The sequence below is a fragment of the Vulpes vulpes genome, chromosome 3, assembly GCF_048418805.1.
Source record: "Vulpes vulpes isolate BD-2025 chromosome 3, VulVul3, whole genome shotgun sequence".
Lineage (NCBI taxonomy): Eukaryota > Metazoa > Chordata > Mammalia > Carnivora > Canidae > Vulpes > Vulpes vulpes.
The window spans coordinates 22,487,322-22,508,730 of NC_132782.1; the positions used below are offsets into that span (position 1 = coordinate 22,487,322).

The following is a 21,409-nucleotide window of genomic DNA, read 5'->3' on the forward strand; positions in this document are numbered from 1 at the left end:
CCTCAATTTGTCACCCCTATCAGCATGATGTATTCAATATCCCTCCCCTTCACCAAAATGAATTGTGATACCTTTTGCACCCTTAACATCTCACCAGGATCCGAAACATTCGCCTTTGCACAATCAGGAACAGCTTAAAAATGTAAAGCCAAGAGCTTATCACATCCTTCCCTTTACTTGGCTGTAAGTCTCAGGCCAATTGCAAATAACAAAACTCCAGCTTCTGCAAGTCTCATTAAGCATCATCCGTGTGTACCATCCTCAACATCAATTGGCAGGGCAGCGTCACCCATAACAAATTCCTGGAATGTGGCCAGTCCCAGCAGCCAAGCTCATCTGGCTGCATCTCAGCTCTGCAGGGTGTCTGAACATGCTGGCACAAAGGAGAGTGGCAGGATGGCTGAACATTCTGAATTATGAGCTAGAGAGAGGTGACCACACACTAAAGAAACCCTGTAGAGATTAGCTGAAGAACTTCAAGGCACAACTGCTTATATGTTGGCTGTTGGAAAGTGAATGCAACAGACATAGTCTTTATGCAACACTGCAATAAGAAATGGCCCCTTTGAGGACCAGGTATAGGCAAACTGGAAGGGCAGATAAGGGCCTATGTTCATTTCCATATTCTAGGTTTCATCTGGCCTGCCCCTGCATTTTGACAGATTACCAGTGTTTGCTCTCATCCAGGTCTCATTTTATTCTGCAAAATAATGCCTCTCTCTACTTACCCAAAAATAACAAAATGACAAATTAATTGGATGCAAGGAGCATAGGCATACCACCTAAATCAGCTAGCTTATGCGTATCACTGAAGAACAGGGACATTTGCTAGAAACCCATGAAGTGAACCAGGAAATTCCAGTCAGCTCCTTTGTGTGATCTGCCTTTCTGTGTGCTTCCAAAGTGAATTACAGAACTAGTAATTTGTCAGTATGTAATCTAAATTATTAATATGTGCCTATGGTAGAGTGCTATTTCACACAAAACTCTAACCACCACTGATAAAATTACTGCTATTATGTAAGAACATTGAAGAGTATGATGATTTTAAAGTCATTAAAAGTGAAATTTTTAGGCAGGATCTGGATGACCATCTGGCAGGTAAAAGATCCTTGCATTGGATGAGGAAAGGGTTGGCGAGAAAGTATTTTGATGACTTTTCAAGGCTTTTCCATCAACTTTATGTGATACAGCCCAGCCACTGAAATATAGGCATAGAATTTTCAAGAAATCTAATATGATCCCATGCACAATTATGTTAGATATATAAATAGCCCAGAAATGAATACACCACATTTAATTGTCATTTTATCCCAGGCAAATCACTTACTGATTCTCATATTGCAAAATGTTTGGAATTACACCAAATAAAATACAGCTGATGGTCTCCAGAAGTTGACATTATAAGATATCAGGACATACAAATCATATTATGCTAAAGATGCAATAAATTTATCACTACCCATATGAATGATGACATAGCAGTTATGTATATGAAGTAAAATAACAAATAAGGTTCAAATTATTTTAGCTTTACTTTGAAAGAGATGACGAGATTTCATGAATTTCATTTACTGGTAAGTGCTGTATCTATTTTATCCCTCACAACAATACTATTACAGAGATTCGGAGGCTAAGAAAAATTGAACAGCTTGCCCAGGGTCACTCAGCTAATAATTAGCAGGTCAAAGACTTGAACCTGCCTCTAAGGCCATCTGATCTGGATCCCCCTACCTAGCACTGATTACTGGGCTTCCATTTCCCTTCCTTCTTTCCTCACTTGCAGGCAACACTGAAACTTCTGTCGCTTAAGTTTATACTGGTGAGTGTGGGAGGAGGTTGTCTGAAGCCTGCCTGGCAGACTGAGGAAAACTAATTTGAGTTTTCAAATGGGAACTGAACAAAGTTGGCAGGGCTCTGCAAAAAAGAGGTATAGGCGTGCTACTACTATTGTAAATAGGCTCAGTATTCCCGAAAGCTATCTGTCTCTTGGAATGAGAGCTATAAAACTTTTCTTGCCCTCTGACTCAGTAATTTCAGTCTTTGGAATATACCCCAAGGAAATAACACAAAAGAAAAAGGTAATTTGTTCAAGATGTTCATTCAAGGGCTATTTGAATTAGTGAAAAACTGGAAATAACCTAAATTTCCAGTACTAGGACAATGACTAAGCAAACTAGGCTAGGTAGAGAAAGAAAAAGAAAAAAAAACTTTATAATCCCTAATAATGGCGAATGTAGACTACATTCACATGTGGACATATATGTAAGAAATAACTCTTAAAAGTAGAATGCAAATTAGCATAAGCATAGTCTTGTGCCAAGACCTTTTTTCCCACTTGTGCCAAGTAAAATATTGTGTGCATTAACAATCACACAAGAGAAATGTGAATTTATAAAGAAGTATATCTCCCATTTCCTTGTAACTCCAATAGTGGAACTGATACATAGGCTGTCCTTAATTAAAACTTAGGACAACTTACATAGAGGTAGTTTTAAAACTGAGACTAGACTATATCTCACATGTACTAATGTGCTGTCAACAAGAGCTAATTTTTTATCAGGACTTACTATAGGCACTCTTCCAAGTTCTTTCCCTGTATTCTCTCATATAATCCTCTTATAGCCTTATAAGTATTATTATTATCATCTCTTTTCCAAGAGGAGGAAATTGGAGCCCAGAAAAGATTACATAGGCTATGGCAGAGATGGGGTTTCAACCAGGGTAGACTGCTGCTATGGCCTATATGCAGCCATTATGCCACAATGTCTTCGCTTATTTAAAAGAAGTATCTAGATCATGTTATTTCCCATTAAGCATTTCTAAGATTTTGTTTTCTGCTTTTCTTCCTCAGCACTTCTGTTTTGTTTATAATATATAGGATCCTTGCAGGAAAGAACAATAACCAGATACAGAAGTTGAGATAAAATACTCACCATCTAGTGCCACCTGCATGAACATAATCAACTTGCCTAAACTGGTAAGACTTCATCCAAGAAGTAAGACTAGAGGAGGGTTTTTAAATCAGGTGAGGGAATTATAGAGGCTAAAAAACAAAATTCTACTGTGGGCACATGGGATAATTACGAAGGAGAAAAATGTAACACATGTTGCAAATGTGATACCCAAATGATGCTGAATCTAAGAAATAAGTTGCTTGAGGATAAGTGACAAATATAGAAGAACATTTAAAATTCTTGGGAGAACGATAACTTAAAAATAAAATTTATGTTTTATATTTACTTAGTTTCTTATATTTTTACAAAACTATTTGTAACTTACGATTTTTAATTCTCATGCTGTAAATGGTGAATAGTATAGTTGACGGGGGAAAAAACTGAGAGTCACAGATTAAGCATCTCACCCAAAGCTGGCCCATTTGTCCTTAGTGGGGTTGGACCTCTGTCCCAGCCCACATTCTCAGTAGAGCTAAACACTGATGCTGTTCAAGACAAAGCCCTGTGCAGACCTCTCCTATAAATCATTCAGACCCATAAAGCCCTAGGCCACAAGTATAAATCTACTGAGAGAAGTCCAGAAAACCAATCTAACATAAGCATAATCAGAGATGAGAATCAAATATATAACAGGATCCTTTCAAATGAAGGAGGCAGAGTGATGGCAGGACTACTATCCATAAACTAAACTTTGGGAGATGTCATGAGCAGGTAGTTTTATGTTTGGAAAAACACAAAACCCTAGTCCTTTTATCTGAATCCTTGTAAGAGGCACATTACTATAAGACCCTGTCACCTTTGGGACAAAATGTGCAAAACAACATTTTTGCTTTATTGGTACATTTTATGGAAATATTTGCAGAGTAAGTGAGGCAGCCTATATTCATACATCCCTAAGTGCCCTCACCTTCTGACCTGACTCTGTCTTATAGAAGCCTATGCTTTCTTGAGAGATCAGATCAAATGCTATAGCCTCTTTACATTCTTCCAAGAAGCCTCTTTGCATTCTTCAAGTGAGATTAACCCTCCCTTTCCTAGGCATTTATAGCACGTTCTAGGTCATCTTATTGATGATCTTGCCTTCTGCTTTGTTTGGCTCCAGGATGGCATAACACACTTGGGATTTATCTTTGGGCTTCTACAGCCCCAACACAAGTGCCTTCACACTCTAGTTTTCCCTGAATTGGTAAGAAATTGTCTGAAGTCCTGTCATACTCTAAGGGTTTATAAACATTTTCTGGGGTTTGAGTTATTCAAATTCAACTACAGATATGACCTCAGTAAAGGACTCTCTTCACTTAAAAATCTTGTTTCCTTATAATCATATTTTATGCTGACCTTTAGTACCAGAACATTTGCATTCATTTAATGCATTAGTAATTAACACTAGCAAATAGCAATCTCACATCCAGAAGGTTAAATTATAAAGTGCCTTTTTTAATCAAATAGGTGTATGGCAGTCATCAAACTAATTTGAGATTTGCTTTTACCACAAATTTCATAAATATGCCACCATATTTTATTCAATATGAAGGTAAGAGCTTCAAAGACAGAAAAAACTTCAGCTTTATAAAGAATCTCTCTTTTAATATGAGCCGGTGAATAAACTACTGATGAAAGAACTTAGGATTTCAGAACAAAAGTACATTACTTCTACCAAAGTCAACAGTTCTTCAGGGACAAAAATAATGTTCTCTTTACTAGTAATTTGGAATTATAACTAAATAACATTCATTTTATTGAGATTCTTATATAAGAACTAAGTAAACAATTCTTCATAGTAGTTATAAAAACACAAAAGCAGGCACCTGCATGACTCAGTTGGTTAAGTGTCTGCCTTCAGTTCAAGTCATGATCCCAGAGTCCCAGGATAGAGCCCGTTTCAGGCTCCCTGCTCAGCAAGGAGTCTACTTCTTCTCTCCCCTTCCCCCTGCTCCTTCTCTCAATCTCTCTCTCTCTCTCTCTCTCTCCCTCACTCTAACTCTCAAATAAATAAGTAAAATCTTAAAAAAAAAAAAAAAAAAAGGAAAAGGAAAAGGAAACACAAGAAGCAAGTACTAGGTTTCTGAAACCCAGTCACCTTCCTCATGCCCCTAACTTCCCTTGGGCCATGTGTGGTGGTGGTGTGATCCTCAATTAAAAAGCTTGCTTATAAAGAAGATAAAGACCAGGGAAAGAATACTACCGAGAGTTGCAATGAAAAGTAAACTAAGAAAAAGATAAAGTAATTATTTTCAGTTGTAACACATTCTACAAAATATCCAAAACTTCCACTACATTTTGTGTAACAATAGAAAAAGCTCTTTGATCCATGAATGGGTTAATGCAACAAATATTCACACAAGTCTTGTCCTTTTCTGGGAGAATAGCAATCAATGACCAAGGAGAGTACAAGTCACAAAAGGCATGAAATCTTACTTTTTCATCATCTTCAGTAAATGGAGCGCCTTCAGGAATCTTATTTATCGCTTGGGCCACACCAATAATCTCACCATCACTGCTTCGGATGGGCATGCACAATAGTGATTTTGTCTTGTATCCAGTTAGCTTGTCAATTTCATCATTGAATCTTCGATCCTAAAAATAAGACAGAGAGGGCATTCAGTGCATATGCATTGTCATCAGGGAGAAAGGAAGAAAAGTGTATTTTTGTATATGATATTTTATGACTAGGAATTTTACCCAATGAATTTTTAATAACAATACCAGATTTGATTTCATGTTGAAGTCACCAAAGAAGAATAAATGAAAAAAACTGCTACCACAGTTGTTAACCATAGTAAATGATGAAAGAAACTTAAACTTGACTACAACAATCTCTTAAAGTTGGGGAAAGGGCAAGTGTCTTTTTGTTGTTTTGTTTTGTTTTTGTTTGTTTGTTTTTGAGAGAGAGAGAGGGAGCACACACACAAAGCAAGGGTAAGGGCAAAAGGAGAAGGAAAAAGAGAATTTTAAGCATATTCCATGCCTATCGCAAGGACCACTGTGGAGCACAATGTGGGGATCTATCTCACAACCTTGAGATTGTGACCTGAGCCCAAATCAAGAGTTGGATGGTTAACCAAATGAACCTCCCAGGCACCCCTCAGGGGCAAGTGTTTTTAATGGAACTCCACACTGTGCTACTTATTAAAATATGTTATTTCACATAGACAATTGATTATGAAGTATCATATAAGAAAAAGGCCTAAAAAATTCATGTTAAGCACAATGAAAAAATATGCAGAAAAGCACTACTTTACTTCTAGTCAAAATGTCCCATGAAAAAAGAACCTATGAGCCTGTTATGATACTTTTAAAATATGGAAATAAAAACAAAATAGTGTGGTGGGGAAGGAGGAGACAAAAGGCTTCTTTATAGGATGTCCTCTTAAAAAATATAGAAGGAATGGTAAATTACATAAGTACCTATTCTGCAACTACCAGTATAATAATATATACAAGCAAGGATCACCAATGGATGCTAAGCCACTATTGTTGTTAAACAGAATATTCACATAGTATCAGAGTATCACCCCAAAGATTCCCTATTAAATTCAAAGAGAAAAAGATGTCTTTATCATGAGGAGATCTGGTAGACATCACCTGAAACAAGTGATCAAACTTAGCATTACCACTAATGAGACAAAAATATCACAGGCTTCTGATGTGATGTAATGTGATGAGAATACATCAACAAAAATATACAGCATTCTTGTCAAAAGTGTAAAATGAATCTGATCATTCAGGAAAAGAAACTTAAGAAAAATGCAGATTATTGGTAATTCTATCAGAAGCCTGACCTGCACTCTTTAAATATGTCAATATTGTGAGAGGCAAAAAAAATTTTAAATAAAAATAAAATAGGGCCATGGGAGCAGTGCTGGTTGCTCTTAAGAAGACTTAAGAGACCTGGGATCTAAATAAAATGTGTGATTCCCTTTTGAAAATTGTTATGCAATTTCTAGGTGTTGGGTTACAATTAAAGAAAGTTGAACATGGACATTATATTAGGAAATATAATTTTATCAACATAAGCTTTCAAATCAACATCAACTTTCCTCTATGAGCAAGGATTTCACGTTCTTTTTTAAGGATATACATGCTACGGGGGATCCCTGGGTGGCTCAGCAGTTTAGTGCCTGCCATTGGCTCAGGGCATGATTCTGGAGTCCCAAGATCAAGTCCACATTGGGCTCCCTGCATGGAGCCTGCTTCTCCCTCTGCCTGTGTCTCTGCTCCTCTCTCTCTCTCTCTCTCTCTCTCTCTCTCTCTCTCTCTGTATATGTCTCCCATGAAGAAATAAATAAATAAAATATTTTAAAAAAAGGATATACATGCTACGGCATTTTAGTGCGAAATGTCACAATACCTTCAACTTATTTCCAAATGGAAAGAAAGAAAGAAAGAAAGAAAGAAAGAAAGAAAGAAAAGGAAGGGATGGAGGGAGGGAGAGAGGGAAAGATGGATGGATGAAGGAAAAAGAGAGAGAGAAAGAATAGACTGGCTTCTGAAAAGGTAACAAGGGCTAAAAATGTTCCAAGGAAGATAATAAGGAGATCCAGGCTCACTTCTTCAATAAGGCACTGAGTGAAATGAAGCTTCTCCCAATGACTTTGATATTTTCTTAAAAGAGGCTTAAAAAATGACAAAGCCCTCCTGTCTCCCACCATCTAGAGATATGAATTTCATCTAAGAGTCCAGAGAGACTGGTGGACAGAGCCTCAAAACCAAATATTATTGGCCTTCTGATAAAATCTGTGTTATCTTCAGTATCACAAGAACAGAAGCTTAAACTCCATAGTAAGTTCTGGTCTTGGGACTCATGGAAGCTACTCTAAATCCTTAGTTAGGGAGGGAAGAGCCCTGAAGGAGAGAGGGAAATCAAAAAACCAAACAAAACTAGGTCTCGGGAGGAGGCAAGATGGCGGAAGAGTTACATCACATCCTCAATTCATCTGGTCCCACAAACTTACCTAGATAACTTTCAAAGCGGTCTGAACACCTACAAATTTGACATGAGATGTAAAGAGAGAACAGCTGGAATGCCAGAGAGAGAAAAGTGGTCGCTCTGACAAGGTAAGAAGGTGAAGAAAAAAAGGTGGGGGAAGAGAGCTGGGGCAAGCCCGGCAAACAGGCTGGAAAGGGGAGCTGTGACAAGCTGTGTGAAAGCTGAGCATCAGAAAGTTGGGGCACGAAAGCTGAGCCCTGGACAAGAGAGAACTTTAACAATCTGCACCCAAGTCTTCCCTGACTGAAAAGTGCTCAGCAGGGAAATAGGGCAGAATGGCAGGAGGGGCAGTGAATCCTCAATATTCCTGGAGACACAGTAAGAATAGGGGTCCCTGGGAGAAAGCTCACCACAAACTGCAGTCGGATTTCGGTAAGGAGCTGGAATGCCACAAACTTCTGGGGCATTTGGGAGAAGCCGGCTGGTTATGCAGGCCAATGCTGGGGCTCTCTTTACCTTAGAGTCCAGCAACAGATGGAGGCAACTTTCCTCCATTCCGTTTGGGAGAGGCAGACCCCAGGAAGGCATAGGACAGTGAGAACTCTCCTGATGCTGGGTGCCCTTCAATTTGTACAGATCAGTGCACCTGCACCTGTCCACAGGAGCATCTAGGCCAGTGTGGACTGGGAGACTGCGGTTTGGTACTTGTGGGGAGCTCTTGGCTCTGGAGCTAGAGATCTGGCTTGCATCATTTTTTTTCCTTCTCTTTGTCTTTCACCTGGGACAGGCAGGGCCTGTAGGGAACAAAGGCCTCAACGGATAAACAACTCACACTGAGTCAGGTCACCGGCAAGAGGCAGGGCATCTCCACCTAGGCACAGACACCCGAGAATCAGCACAGCAGATCTCTCCCCCAGAAGAACTGCTGGAAGAACCGGGAAGGGCAAGTTTATAGACCAAGCAGCACTGGAAAGCTCCAGGAAAGAGGGAAAATAGTATTTGGAACTAGAGGGTTTATTATTATTATTATTATTATTATTATTATTATTATCATCATTCATTTATATTTCAGGTTTAAAATTTCCAATATTTTTTTCTCTTTTCTTGCCTTAACTACAATATTTTACCAACTCTTTTTTTAAGCTTTTTCCTTTTGACTTTCATATTTCTACAATTACATGTCTTAGATATATTCGTCATTATTGGATTCCCTTCAACATATTCAATTTTGGTAGATATACGAATTATGGGTTTTTGTTTTTTGTTTTTTCTGTCTTGTTTTGTTTTATAATGATAGAAACTAGTACCTTCTACACAAGGGCCAAAACCCAGAACCAAGTGGAACACCATGTTGGTTCATTCTGTGAGACTATATTCTCTCTTCCTTCCCATTCTGCCCACCTCTTTTTTCTTGTTTCTGTTTTGTGGTTGAGGTTGGGTCTCTATATAAGTTTTGCTGGTTTATATACATTTGGAATTGAGCATCTTCTAACATACAAAACAAATTACCCTCAGAACCAAGAGGATCACCCTCTAGGTCCCCTCAGGGAGACTATATTCTCTCTCCACCACCACTTCCTCACCACCCTCCACTTGTTTTCTTTGTTTTTTGGGTTTTTTTATTCTATTTTGTTGTAAAAGTTGTTTTTCACTTTAGTGGTCCTTTCATTTTGTTCTGTTCTTTTTATTTTCTTGTCTCTGACCTCTTCCGAATCATCTAGGATGTATTTTACTTAGGTCGTGGTTGATATTTTTGACTCTGCAGGCTCATATAGCCACTTTGCACTAGACAAAATGACTAGAAGAAAGAATTCACTACAAAAGAAAGAACCAGAAGTAACACCTCTGCCACAGAATTGCTGAATGTGTATTTAAATACAATGTCAGAAATTCAATTCAGAAGTACAATTATAAAATTACTGGTGGCTCTGGAAAAAAGCATAAAGGACTCTAGAAATTCTCTTACTGCATAATTGAGATCTAATTAAAAATACTTTAACTGAGATGCAGTGTAAACTGGATGCTCTAACTGCTAGAGTTAATAAGGTGGAGGATAGGGTGACATAGAAGACAAGTTGATGGAATGGAAGCAAGCTGAGGAAAAAAAGAGAAAAACAAGAACCCACGAGGAAAGCCTTAGGGAAATAAATGATAGCTTGAGAAGGAATAATATTCATCTTATTGGGATTCCAGAAGAGGTTGTGTGAGAGAGAATGAGAGGGGACCACAAAATATATTTGAACAAATCACAGCTGAGAGCTCCTTTAATCTGGAGAAGGAAACAGACATTCAGATCCAAGAGATAGAGAGGACCCCCCCAAAGCAATAAAAAAATGTTCAACACCTCGACATTTAATAGTGAAACCTGCAAATTTCAAAGATAAAGAGAAAATCCTTAAAGTAGCTCGAGACAAGAGATTCTTAACCTTATATGGAGAGAGATATCAGATTAACAGCAGACCTATTCACAGAAACCTGGCAGGCCAGAATAGGCTGGCATATACACAGGGTACTAACACTAAATGAGAAAAACACACAGCCGAGAATACTTAATCCAGCAAGGCTGTCATTCAGAATAGAAGGAGAGATAAAGAGCTTTAAGGAGAAGCTTCTTCAAGAAGGAGAGATATAAGCTTCTATCTTATAAAGATAGACAGAAACTGAAAGAATATGTGACCACCAAACTGGCTCTGCAAGAAATATTAAGGGGGACCCTGTAAAAGAAAGAGGGAGCCCAAAGAAACAATCCACAAAAACAGGGACTATGTAGGTAATACTATGAATAAATTCATATCTTTCAAAAGTTACTCTGAACGTGAATGGGCTAAATGATACCATCAAAAGATGGAGGGTATCAGACTGGATAAAAAAAATCAAGATCCATCTATATACTGTCTACAAGAGACTCATTTTAGGGACACCGAGGTGGCTCAGCAGTTAAGCATCTGTCTTTGGCTCAGGGTGTGATCTTGAAGTCCCAGGATCAAGTCCCATATTGGGCTCCCTGGAGCCCGCTTCTCCCTCTGCTTGTGTATCTGCCTCTCTCTGTGTGTCTCTCATAAATAAACAAATAAATAAAATCTTAGAGAGAGAGAGAGAGAGACTCATTTTAGACCTAAGGGACACCTCCAGACTGAAAATGAAGGAGTGGAGAACCATTTACCATTCAAATGGTCCTCAAAAGAAAGCTGGGGTAGCAATCCTCATATCAGATAAATTAGAGCTTATATCAAAGACTATAACAAGAGATGAAGAGGGACACTATATAATACTTAAAATGTCTATCCAACAAGAAGACCTAACAATTATGAATATTTAAGCTCCTAATGTGGGAGTAGCCAAGTATATCAATCAATTAATAACCAAAGTTAAGATATACTTAGTTAATAATACATTAATAGTAGGAGACTTCAACACAGCACTCTTACCAAAAGACAGATATTCTAAGCAGAACATCTCCAAAGGAACAAGGGCCTTGAATGATACACTGGACCAAACAGATTTCACAGATATATACAGAACATTCCATCATAATGCAACTGAATACACATTCTTTTCAAGTGCCCATGGAGCTTTCTCCAGAGTAGACCACATATTGAGTCACAAATCAGGTCTCAACCAATACCAAGAGATTGGGATTGCCCCCTGCATATTTTTAGACCATAATACTTTGAAACTAAGAACTCAATCACAAGAAGAAATTTGAAAGAAACTCAAACACATGGAGGTTAAAGAGCATCCTACTAAAAGATGAATGACTCAACCAGGACATTTGAAAAGAATTAAAAAGATTCATGGAAATTAATGAAAATGAAAATAAAACCATGCAAAATCATTGGGATACAGCAAAAACAGCCCTAAGAGGGAAATAAATCGCAATACAACCCTCCCTCAAAAAATTGGAAAAAAACCTCAAATACACAAGCTAACCTCACACCTAAAGGAATTAGAGAAAGAAGAGTAAGTAAAGCCTAAATCAAGCAGAAGAGAGATAATATAGATTAGAGCAGAACCCAATGAAATAGAGACCAGAAGAACTGTAGAAAAGATCAACAAAACCAGGAGCTGATTCTTTGAAAGAATTATTAAGATAGATAAACCCCTACTCAGCCTTATTAAAAAGAAAAAAGACTCAAATTAACAAAATCATGAACAAAAGAGGAAAGATCATAACCAATACCAAGGAAATACAAACGATTTTAAAAATATATTATGCCAACTAATTAGGCAATCTAGAAGAAATGGATGCATTTCTGGAAACCCCAAATTACCAAAACTGGAACACGAAGAAATAGAAAACCTGAGCAGGCCAATAACCAGGGAGGAAACTGAAGCAGTCATCAAAAACCTCCCAAGACACCAAAGTCCAGGGACAGATGGCTTCCCAGGGGAATTCTACCAAACATTTAAAGAAGAAATAATACCTATTCTACTAAAGCTATTTCAAAGGATAGAAAGGGAGGGAATACTTCCAAACTCATTATATGAGGCCAGCATTACCTTGATCCCAAAACCAGACAAAGACCCCACCAAAAAGGAGGATTATAGACCAATATTCCTGATGAACATGGATGCAAAATTTTTCAGCAAGATACTAGCCAACAGAGGATTATTCACCACAACCAAGCGGGATTTACCCTCAGGATGCAAGGTGGTTCAACATTCATAAAACAATCAACGTGATAGATCATGTCAATAAGAGAAAAACTAAAAACCATATGATCCTCTCAATAGATGCAGACAGCATTTGACAAAATACAACATCCATTCCTGATTAAAACTCAGATAGAGGGATAGAGGGAACATTCCTTAATATTGTAAAAGCCATTTATGAAAAGCCCACAGTGAATATCATTATCAACCAGGAAAAACTGAGAGCCTTTCCCCTAAGATCAGGAACACGACAGGGATGTCCACTCTCACGACTGCTATTCAACCTAGTACTAGAAGCCCTAGCCTCAGCAATCAGGCAACAAAAGAAATAAAAGTCATTCAAATTGGCAAAGAAGAAATCAAACTCTCCCTCTTTGCAGATGACATTATACTGTACATAGAAAACCCAAAAGACTCCACCCCAAGATTGCTAGAACTCATACAGCAATTCACCAGTGTGGCAGGATACAAAATCAATGCCCAGAAATCAGTGGCATTTCTATACACTAACAATGAGACTGAAGAAAGAGAAATTAAGGAATCAATCCCATTTACAATTACACCCAAAAGCATAAGATACCTAGGAATAAACCTAACCAAAGAGGTAAAGGATCTATACCCTAAAAACTACAGAACACTTCTGAAAGAAATTGAGGAAGATGTAAAGAGATGAAAAAACATTCCATGCTCATGGATTGGAAGAATAAATATTGGGAAAATGTCTATGCTACCCAGGGCAATTTACACATTCAATGCAATCCCGATCAAAATACCATGGATTTTCTTCAGAGAGTTGGAGCAAATCATCTTAAGATTTGTATGGAATCAGAAAAGACCCCAAATAGCCAGGAGAATGTTGAAAAAGAAAATCAATGCCAGGGGCATAAACAATGCCTGATTTCAAGCTGCGTTACAAAACTGTGATCATCAAGACAGTATGATACTGGCACAAAAACAGACATATAGATCAATGGAACAGAATAGAGAACCAAGAAATGGGCCCTCAACTCTATGCTCAACTCATCTTCAACAAAGCAGGAAAGAATATCTACTGGAAAAAAGACAGTCTCTTCAATAAGTAGTGTTGGGAAAATTGGACAGCCACATGCAGAAGAATGAAACTGGACCAGTCTCTTACACTATACACAAAGATAAACTCAAAATGGTGAAAAATCTAACTGTGAGACAAGAATTCATCAAAATACTAGAGGAGAACACAGGCAACCATCTTTTTTAACTTGGCCACAGCAACTTCTTGCTAGACACATCTACGAAGGCAAGAGAAGCAAAAATGAACCATCAGGACTTCATCAAGATAAAAGGCTTCTGCACAGTGAAGAAAACAATTAACAAAACTAAAAGACAACCTACAGAATGGGAGAAGATATTTCCAAATGATGTATCAGATAAATGATGTATCAGATCTTGGCTAGTATCCAAGATCTATAAAGAACTTATCAAACTCAACACCCAAGAAACAAACTATCTAGTCATGAAATAGGCAGAAGACATGAACTGACATATCTCCAAAGAAGACATACACATGGCCAATGAGCACATGAGAAAATGCTCCACATCACTTGCCATCAGGGAAATACAGGTCAAAACCACAATGAGATACCACTTCACATCCATGAGAATGGCTAAAATTAACAGGACAGGAAACAACAAATGTCAGCAAGGATGTGGAGAAAGGGGAACCCTCTTGCATTGTTGGTGGGAATGTGAACTGGTAGAGCCACTCTAGAAAACAGTGTGAAGATTCCTCAAGAAGTTAAAAATAGAGCTACCCTAAGACCCAGCACTTGTGTTACTGGGTATTTACCTCAAAGATACAGATGTAGTGAAATGCCAGGACACCTGCACCCTAATGTTCATAGCAACAATGTCCCCAATACCCAAACTGTGGAAGGAGCCATGATGTCCATCGACAGAGGAATGGATAAAGAAGATATGGTGTGTGTGTGTGTGTGTGTGTGTGTGTGTGTGTGTGTATAAAATGGAATATTACTCAGCCATCAGAAAAGATGAATAGCCACCATTTGCTTCGACATGGATGGAACTGGAGGACATTATGCTGAGTGAAATAAGTCAGTCAGAGAAGGGCAATCATCATATGGTTTCATTCATACGTGGAATATAAGAAATAGTGAAAGGAATTATAAAGGAAAGGAGGGGAACTGAGTGGGGAAAAATTAGAGAGGGAGACAAATCATGAGAGACTCCTAACTCTGGGAAACAAACAAAGTGTTGTGGAAGGGGAGGTGGGTGGGGGTAAGGGGTAACTGGGTGATGGGCAATAAGGAGGGGGCACTTGATGGGATGAGCACTGGGTGTTATACTATATGTGGGAAAACTGAATTTAAATTTAAAAAAGAAAACAGATCTCCTGCTCAAAATGAGCTTGCAACCAAACTTTCAGAAAAACACTAATTTGTATTAATATTTTAAAAAATTCACAAAGAAACCATTATGTCAAGCTGTGAGGTGGGGGACACAGCAGGAAACAAAACAGGCATCATCCCTGCCTTCACAGAACTTACAATCTAGTAGGTGAGGCAGATGAAATATAAATGTATAATCATGTATTATAGTAATAGATACTAGGAAAAAAGCAGGGTGCCATGTGAGACTTAATAGGAGCGATCTATTTCTATGGTCTATCTGAAAATAGAACAAGTAAGCTATGACTTGCATCATGAGTAAGAATTAGCCAGTCAAAGAAAGTTGGGAAGAACTTTCCAAGATGCTAAAATAATACCCGTGAAGGTCCTGAAGAAGGAAAAAGCTTAGTAAGTTCCCCAAACTCCAAGGTCAGTGTGGCAAAAGCACAGGGAGTCAAAGGGAAAAATGAAGAGGAAGGCAGGGGCCAAACGGTACCAAGTCTTACAGGCTTGGAAAAGAGTTATAACATTAACCCTAAACACAGGGGAATGTCACTGAAGATCTTGAAGCAGAGGATGATATGACTCATAATCCAGCATTCACTGAAATCATCTTATTACTTCACTTGTTCTCCCTCCATTAGTATATAAGATCTAAAATAGGAGAGATTTTGTCTCTCTTGTTTCCTGCTTCATACTGGCATATATCGTAGGTGCTCCATAATAGTTTTTTTGAGTAATAGGAGGATTTTTTTTAAGATTGTACTGCAATTATGCAAAATATAGAAAAGCTTGAAAGGCCTTAAGGCCCCACATTTCACTCCTTAGTGTGTATTTAGAAATACTTTTGCACATGTACATAAGAAGACACGCAAATGTTGACTGTAACATCAATTATGGAAAGAAAAAATTAAAAACCATTTCAATGTTGGTTAATAGAGAAGTAAACAAATTATCATCTCTTATCCTGATAGCATACTATACAACAATTTTAATGAATAAACTAAAGCTACTTATATTAACATGAACACACTCATATGGTCTGGGTTAAGAGAAAAGCAATGAAGGTAAGACAGGTAGGTTGCAAGTTTTGTCTACAGTACTTCCTAATGGATTAGCTGAGGATGGGGGACTAGAAAAAGAAGAGTTTATCTCTGGTTTTAATTTGAGAAACCATGTCACTAATATGTGGTATTTAAGAAATGAAACAGATGAAGATAGGGGGGAAAAAGAGAGGCAAACCATAAAACAGACTCTTAACCTTAGAGAACAAACTGAGGGTTGATGGGGGGATGTGGGCCGGGAATGGGTTAAATGGGTGATGGGGATTAAGGAGGGCACTTGTTGTGATGAGCATGGGGTGTTATATGTAAGTGATGAATCACTAAATTCTACTCCTGAAACTATATGTTAACTAACTAGAATTTAAATAAAAAGTTGAAACAAAAAAAATTTTGAGAAACTATGGACAGAGTGCCATTTACTGGAATGGAAGAGATTCAAATGAAGGTGAAAGTCTACATATAAAGAAAGTCAAGAAGGTTGATAAATCAGTTTAAGCAAGGTAAGGCCCATCTTGAGACCTAATCAGTTTTCCACCCTCAGAAGGTTTTCAAACTACCAAAGCCTAGGCTCCACTCCAAACTGAATCAATGACTATTAGGCATTGGTATTTTGTTAATGCTTATACGTGATTTTCATATGAGAATAACTGTCCTGAATGATAAAGGAGATTAGTCACTAGTGAGATCATAAAATTCATTGATATGGAGAGCCTTAACATGGGGGGAAAAGAAAACAAGGAAAGAATCACATATTCTAGTGGTTGCATGTCAGTTGGGGTGGATTGTGTTAGACTGGACTTGAAAATCCACTCTGGAGTAGGCATGGCCCATCTGTTCTTACTTTTGTGATAGTTTGCTTCTGTGGAGAAGAGACTCCACCGAAGTCCAGCTCTGTGTAGACCTACCACCAAGACTGTGGGGTATTGTCAAACTATCCAAAGCCACATGAGAACAGACACGGAGATACTTCCACATGACTGGAGGCACCAAAATGTAATTAATTTCCACCACCCTCCCAACTCTGCACTAATCTGATAAACTTTGAGCTCAAGAAGAAAAAATAATCATGCTGATATATGTGGTGTTAATCTTCCAATTTAAAAGCTGTGAAGTAAGATTTATTTCATTGTTTTAGTGGTTTTTTAAAAAACTAATTCATCTGAAGATATGCTTTTTCCAAGTCTTCATTACACTACTAATGGGATAATTCTTACAAATTAACTCAAAAACGATATAACCCATCTAATGGGAGGTCAGAAGAGCTGATAAAATTGTATACTTTCCTAATGTATATTAATCTCTAGATTAATTTTCTAATCTTAAAAAACTAAAGTTGAGCACAAAATTGAGGTATATATTAATTGTAAGATATGAAGAAAACTAGGGAAATAATTAGATAAAGAAACATATTACTCTGATGTTATACATGGAAGGAAAGTTTGATAACAGAAGGCAGAAAAAATAGATTTCACTTGCCAAGTAATGACCACAAATGAATGTAGAAGTAGGGGAACAATTTGGAAAACAGAGCTGGAGGCTACATCTAGCGTAAGGTAAAAAAAAAAAAATCCCCCAAAGAAAGTGAAATGTTTAAGCTGACATCCAAAGGATCACTATCTCAGGAAGAGATAATAGTATCCAAAATGCAAAATCAATAGAAAACTGGTAAGTTTGAGGAACTAAAAGAAGCTGAGTATAGCTCTCATCAAGGGTAGAGTCCAAAATGGGACAAGAAAGACCAGCTGGAGACTCATGAAGGGATATCTAGTGACCATACCAGGTTTAGAATTAAACAGAGGGCACCAGAGGGTTTTAAGAAAGTGGATGGGAATAATATAACTGATTCTTCATTTTAGAAATACCACTCTGGCTTAATGTAAAGAATGGATTGGAAGCAAGAGATCTAGGTGAGAAATAAACCATCTCTAGACTAAGATGGTAGTTAACGATGGTGGAAGGTGATGAGAATGGACTGAGTTGAAAGGTATTTAGGAGGCAGAATCAATAGGATCTTGCTGATTAATCTGATGAAAGGTTGTTAAAGTTAGAGGAGTAAAAAATGACTCCAAGTATTGGGTACAGGTACCTGGGTGAGTAGCAGAGTGATTCATGAGTGAGAAACACAGGGAAGGACAGATTCTGAAGTGGGAATATGAGTTCCCCTGTATTCATTTTGAAGTTTAGTTGACTATGAGCCATCCACATGGTACTATTGTCCCCAAAGTAGTTTGAGATAAATTATAGATATATATGTGTGTTTATATGTGTGTGTGTGTGTGTGTGTGTGTGTGTATATATATATATATATATATAAATATATAATTTCAGGAAAAGTACTTGGAATAGAAAGTAGAGGTGGTTTAGGTAAGGATGAGAAACTCTGATCAATAACTTTTATTCTGAGGTCTTCAGAAGTTCACCCCACTCCTAACAAAGCTTCAAAGGAGACCAACTAAGGAGGAAACAGGACCAATAAGATAGAAACACTGGGCCTATTTATTGCAGAAAATAGCAACTTGAATAGGAAACTAACAAATGCCTCTAGGTCTATAATGAAATGTCACATGGAGAATGGTGTCCAATTTTTACTCATCTCCCTTAGGACAAAAGAACAAGAAATGATCTACAACAGGAGAGATTTCTAATAAATTAAAGTAAAGGCTTCTTTAATAAGGTTGTTAAAATCTGGAATGAGTTTCTTATGATTGTGGTAGACTCTTCTTGCTTCAAGTATTTTTATGTCATAATATTTTTCCTATCTCAAATATTTTAAGCATAACTGCTCTTACAAAAAGAAGTGCAGGGATCTTCCTAGTGCCTTTTGTACAGATCTATTTTTTGCATGTGACACTCAGCTATGATTTTTAATATTTAAAAAGACAAAATCATAAGCCCAAAGCAATTTTTCCTATTTAGCAATGGAATTGAGCTGTGCCCCCTACATAGAGAACAGTAATTTGGTATATTTCTGATTCAGGATCTTTGCATTTGCAGCCTATTCTGCAAGCTCTTCAGTTGAATGTGATGCCACACAGCACACCCAGAAAATGGATCCTACCAACAAGACCTACTGAAGCTGCAGAAAGAATGAACATCTGTAGTCTGAGTTTTCAAGGTCCTTAAGAAAAGAGCTATGTTCACTGCACTCAGGAATCGTAGCCAGCCCCAAAGAGACACAATTTAGAGCCACAGAAGGAGCATCAAAACAGAAGAGTCCAATTCTTCTTTTCACTTTCTCAGAGAAGACACTCAAGTGCCCTGAGGCAGGAGCCAGAGCTAAGAATCTTATCCAGGTCTCTGACTCATGGCAAGGATGGGTCACATAAGATCTCTTTCATCCTCTCTGTATTTAAGGCTTCTCTCCCCAGCACTTTATAGTAAAATTTTCCAGTGTTCATGATTAAGCCAAGAACTGGTCTTGACCACCATTTAAACTCTAAGAGTGATTGTTTTAACCACAATTTAAACCCTACCTCGGTTCTTTATAGTCAAAATGATCAAACTTTTCAAGCCTGAGAATGTCCACATGATGGTAATCCTGCTTTTGGAACATACATATGAGGAAACATGTAAATGCAAAAACTCCCTTAATTCCATGAAATGTTTAATGAATTTGTATCTGAGTTAATGTGTAAATTATAGGAAAATGTGATATAAGATATATGTGTATATATGGTATTTCTTCCTTCTTCAGACACTATTACATATTCATAGGAATAGGACACTGATTGGCAATCCTTGCTAACATTGGAATCACTTGGGGAGCTTTAGGTAACTACTGATGTCCTAGCCCCACCCTGACCAATTAAATCATGTAGGTGGGAGGAGAGACTGAACAGGAGATCTGACTTTGGCTGTAGGTCAGGGTTAAGAACCACTGAATCAGAGGTCCCTCAATAAATCCAAGGCCTTCAGGGGTCTGAGGGGAATAGATTGTAAACACTGCTTTAGAGCTTTCAGGATAAGTATATTTGTTAGCTTCTATTTTGTTTTGTTATGTTTTCCATCCACTTTCCCTGAAGGCTTAACATACCAGGTCTGCATACCTTCTCCAGCACCCTACTATCTCACATTCCTGCAAAGAAAGGGTTGGAGACCAAGTTCAGTCCTACATTTCAGCTACATATTTTTAAAATGCCTTATGGAGCTGCAATGTAGAGCAGCTAATGGAAATATGAACTATAAAAGGAATAACCCATTGAAACTTAAACTGATAGACTGCCAAACTGTCCAAGGCTTTTAAAAAATTGCTTTTATTGGTATATAAATAAGTTACACTCATTTAATTCTCATTAATAAAACTCCTTTACATTTATGACTTAGCATAAACATCACTTATGTTCCAGAAAATGCTTGGTAGTATTTTGTGCTATTCAAAACTCTAAAAGATTTTTGTAAAAGGATTCAGAGAGACAAGATTTTTGTTTGCTATAGGGCAATGACATTCTACAAATACACATTAAGAACAATGAAAAATTTTCACTTTTTCTCAGCAAGCATTGAATTAGGAGTCCAAAGAATTAGCCATCTATTACTATGTCATTGCCGTATAGCAAACAAAAATCTTGTCTGAATCCTTTCACAAAAATCTTTTAGAGTTTTGAATAGCACAAAATATTACCAAAAAACACATATGTTTTTGAGGCTTCACTTTTTTTTTTTTTTTTTTAATGAACCTCCAGTGGTATGGTGAGTGGTGAAGAAGTTTGTAAATACATACAGGTCAGCTCTCTTTGGTAAATGACGCCTTCCTTCCTATCACAAAGTGGACATCTAAAATTTGGAGTGAATCAGGGAGGCAAGGCTATCAGGGAGAACCGGGAAGGTCAAAAGGTCTGCAAATATGCAGAAGGGATGGTCAGCATGGAGTTGTGGTTCAGACACCAAACAAGTAGCGCATGAAAAGCCAGGTCGAGGTTGGGAGTATGAGTGTCACAGTGATACACTAGAGACTTGGTCTCATCATTTGTTAAAACTAACAAAGGAGGCGCCTGGCTGGCTCCATCAGTTAAGCATCTGCCTTTGGCTCAGGTCATGATCCAAGGGTCCTGAATCCTGGGATGGAGCCCCATGTCAGGCTCCCTGCTTTGTAGGGAGACTGCTTCTTCCTCTCTTTCTGCCACGCCCCCTGCTTGTGCTCACTTGCACTCTTTCTCTGTCAAATAAATAAAATCTTAAAAAAAAAAAAACTAAGACCACGTCCAAAAGAAACCCCCTTGTACTCTTCAAACTGTAGCCCATTAAGACAGCCTGAAAAGTGGCCCAAAATGTAACTCATTTGCTAGCAACCTTATCAGTCATGTCCTGACCTTTCCCACATTTATACCAAATACTGTAATTTCTGGTCTTATAGTATTTATTTATTTATTTATTTTTAATTTTTTTTAAATTTTTATTTATTTATGATAGAGAGAGAGAGAG

The 21,409-nt window shown here is 37.7% G+C and overlaps 1 protein-coding gene across 1 annotated transcript in view; it reads right to left on the reverse strand.

Moving 5' to 3' along the window:
- The window catches only part of PDE11A (phosphodiesterase 11A), a 365,302-nt gene that overhangs the window by 307,064 nt on the left and 36,829 nt on the right, over window positions 1-21,409 (reverse strand). Inside the window, exon 2 of the mRNA XM_025994270.2 lies at window positions 5,376-5,534. Coding sequence (XP_025850055.2) covers window positions 5,376-5,534 — 159 coding nt within the window. The remainder of the gene's footprint in view (window positions 1-5,375; window positions 5,535-21,409) is intronic.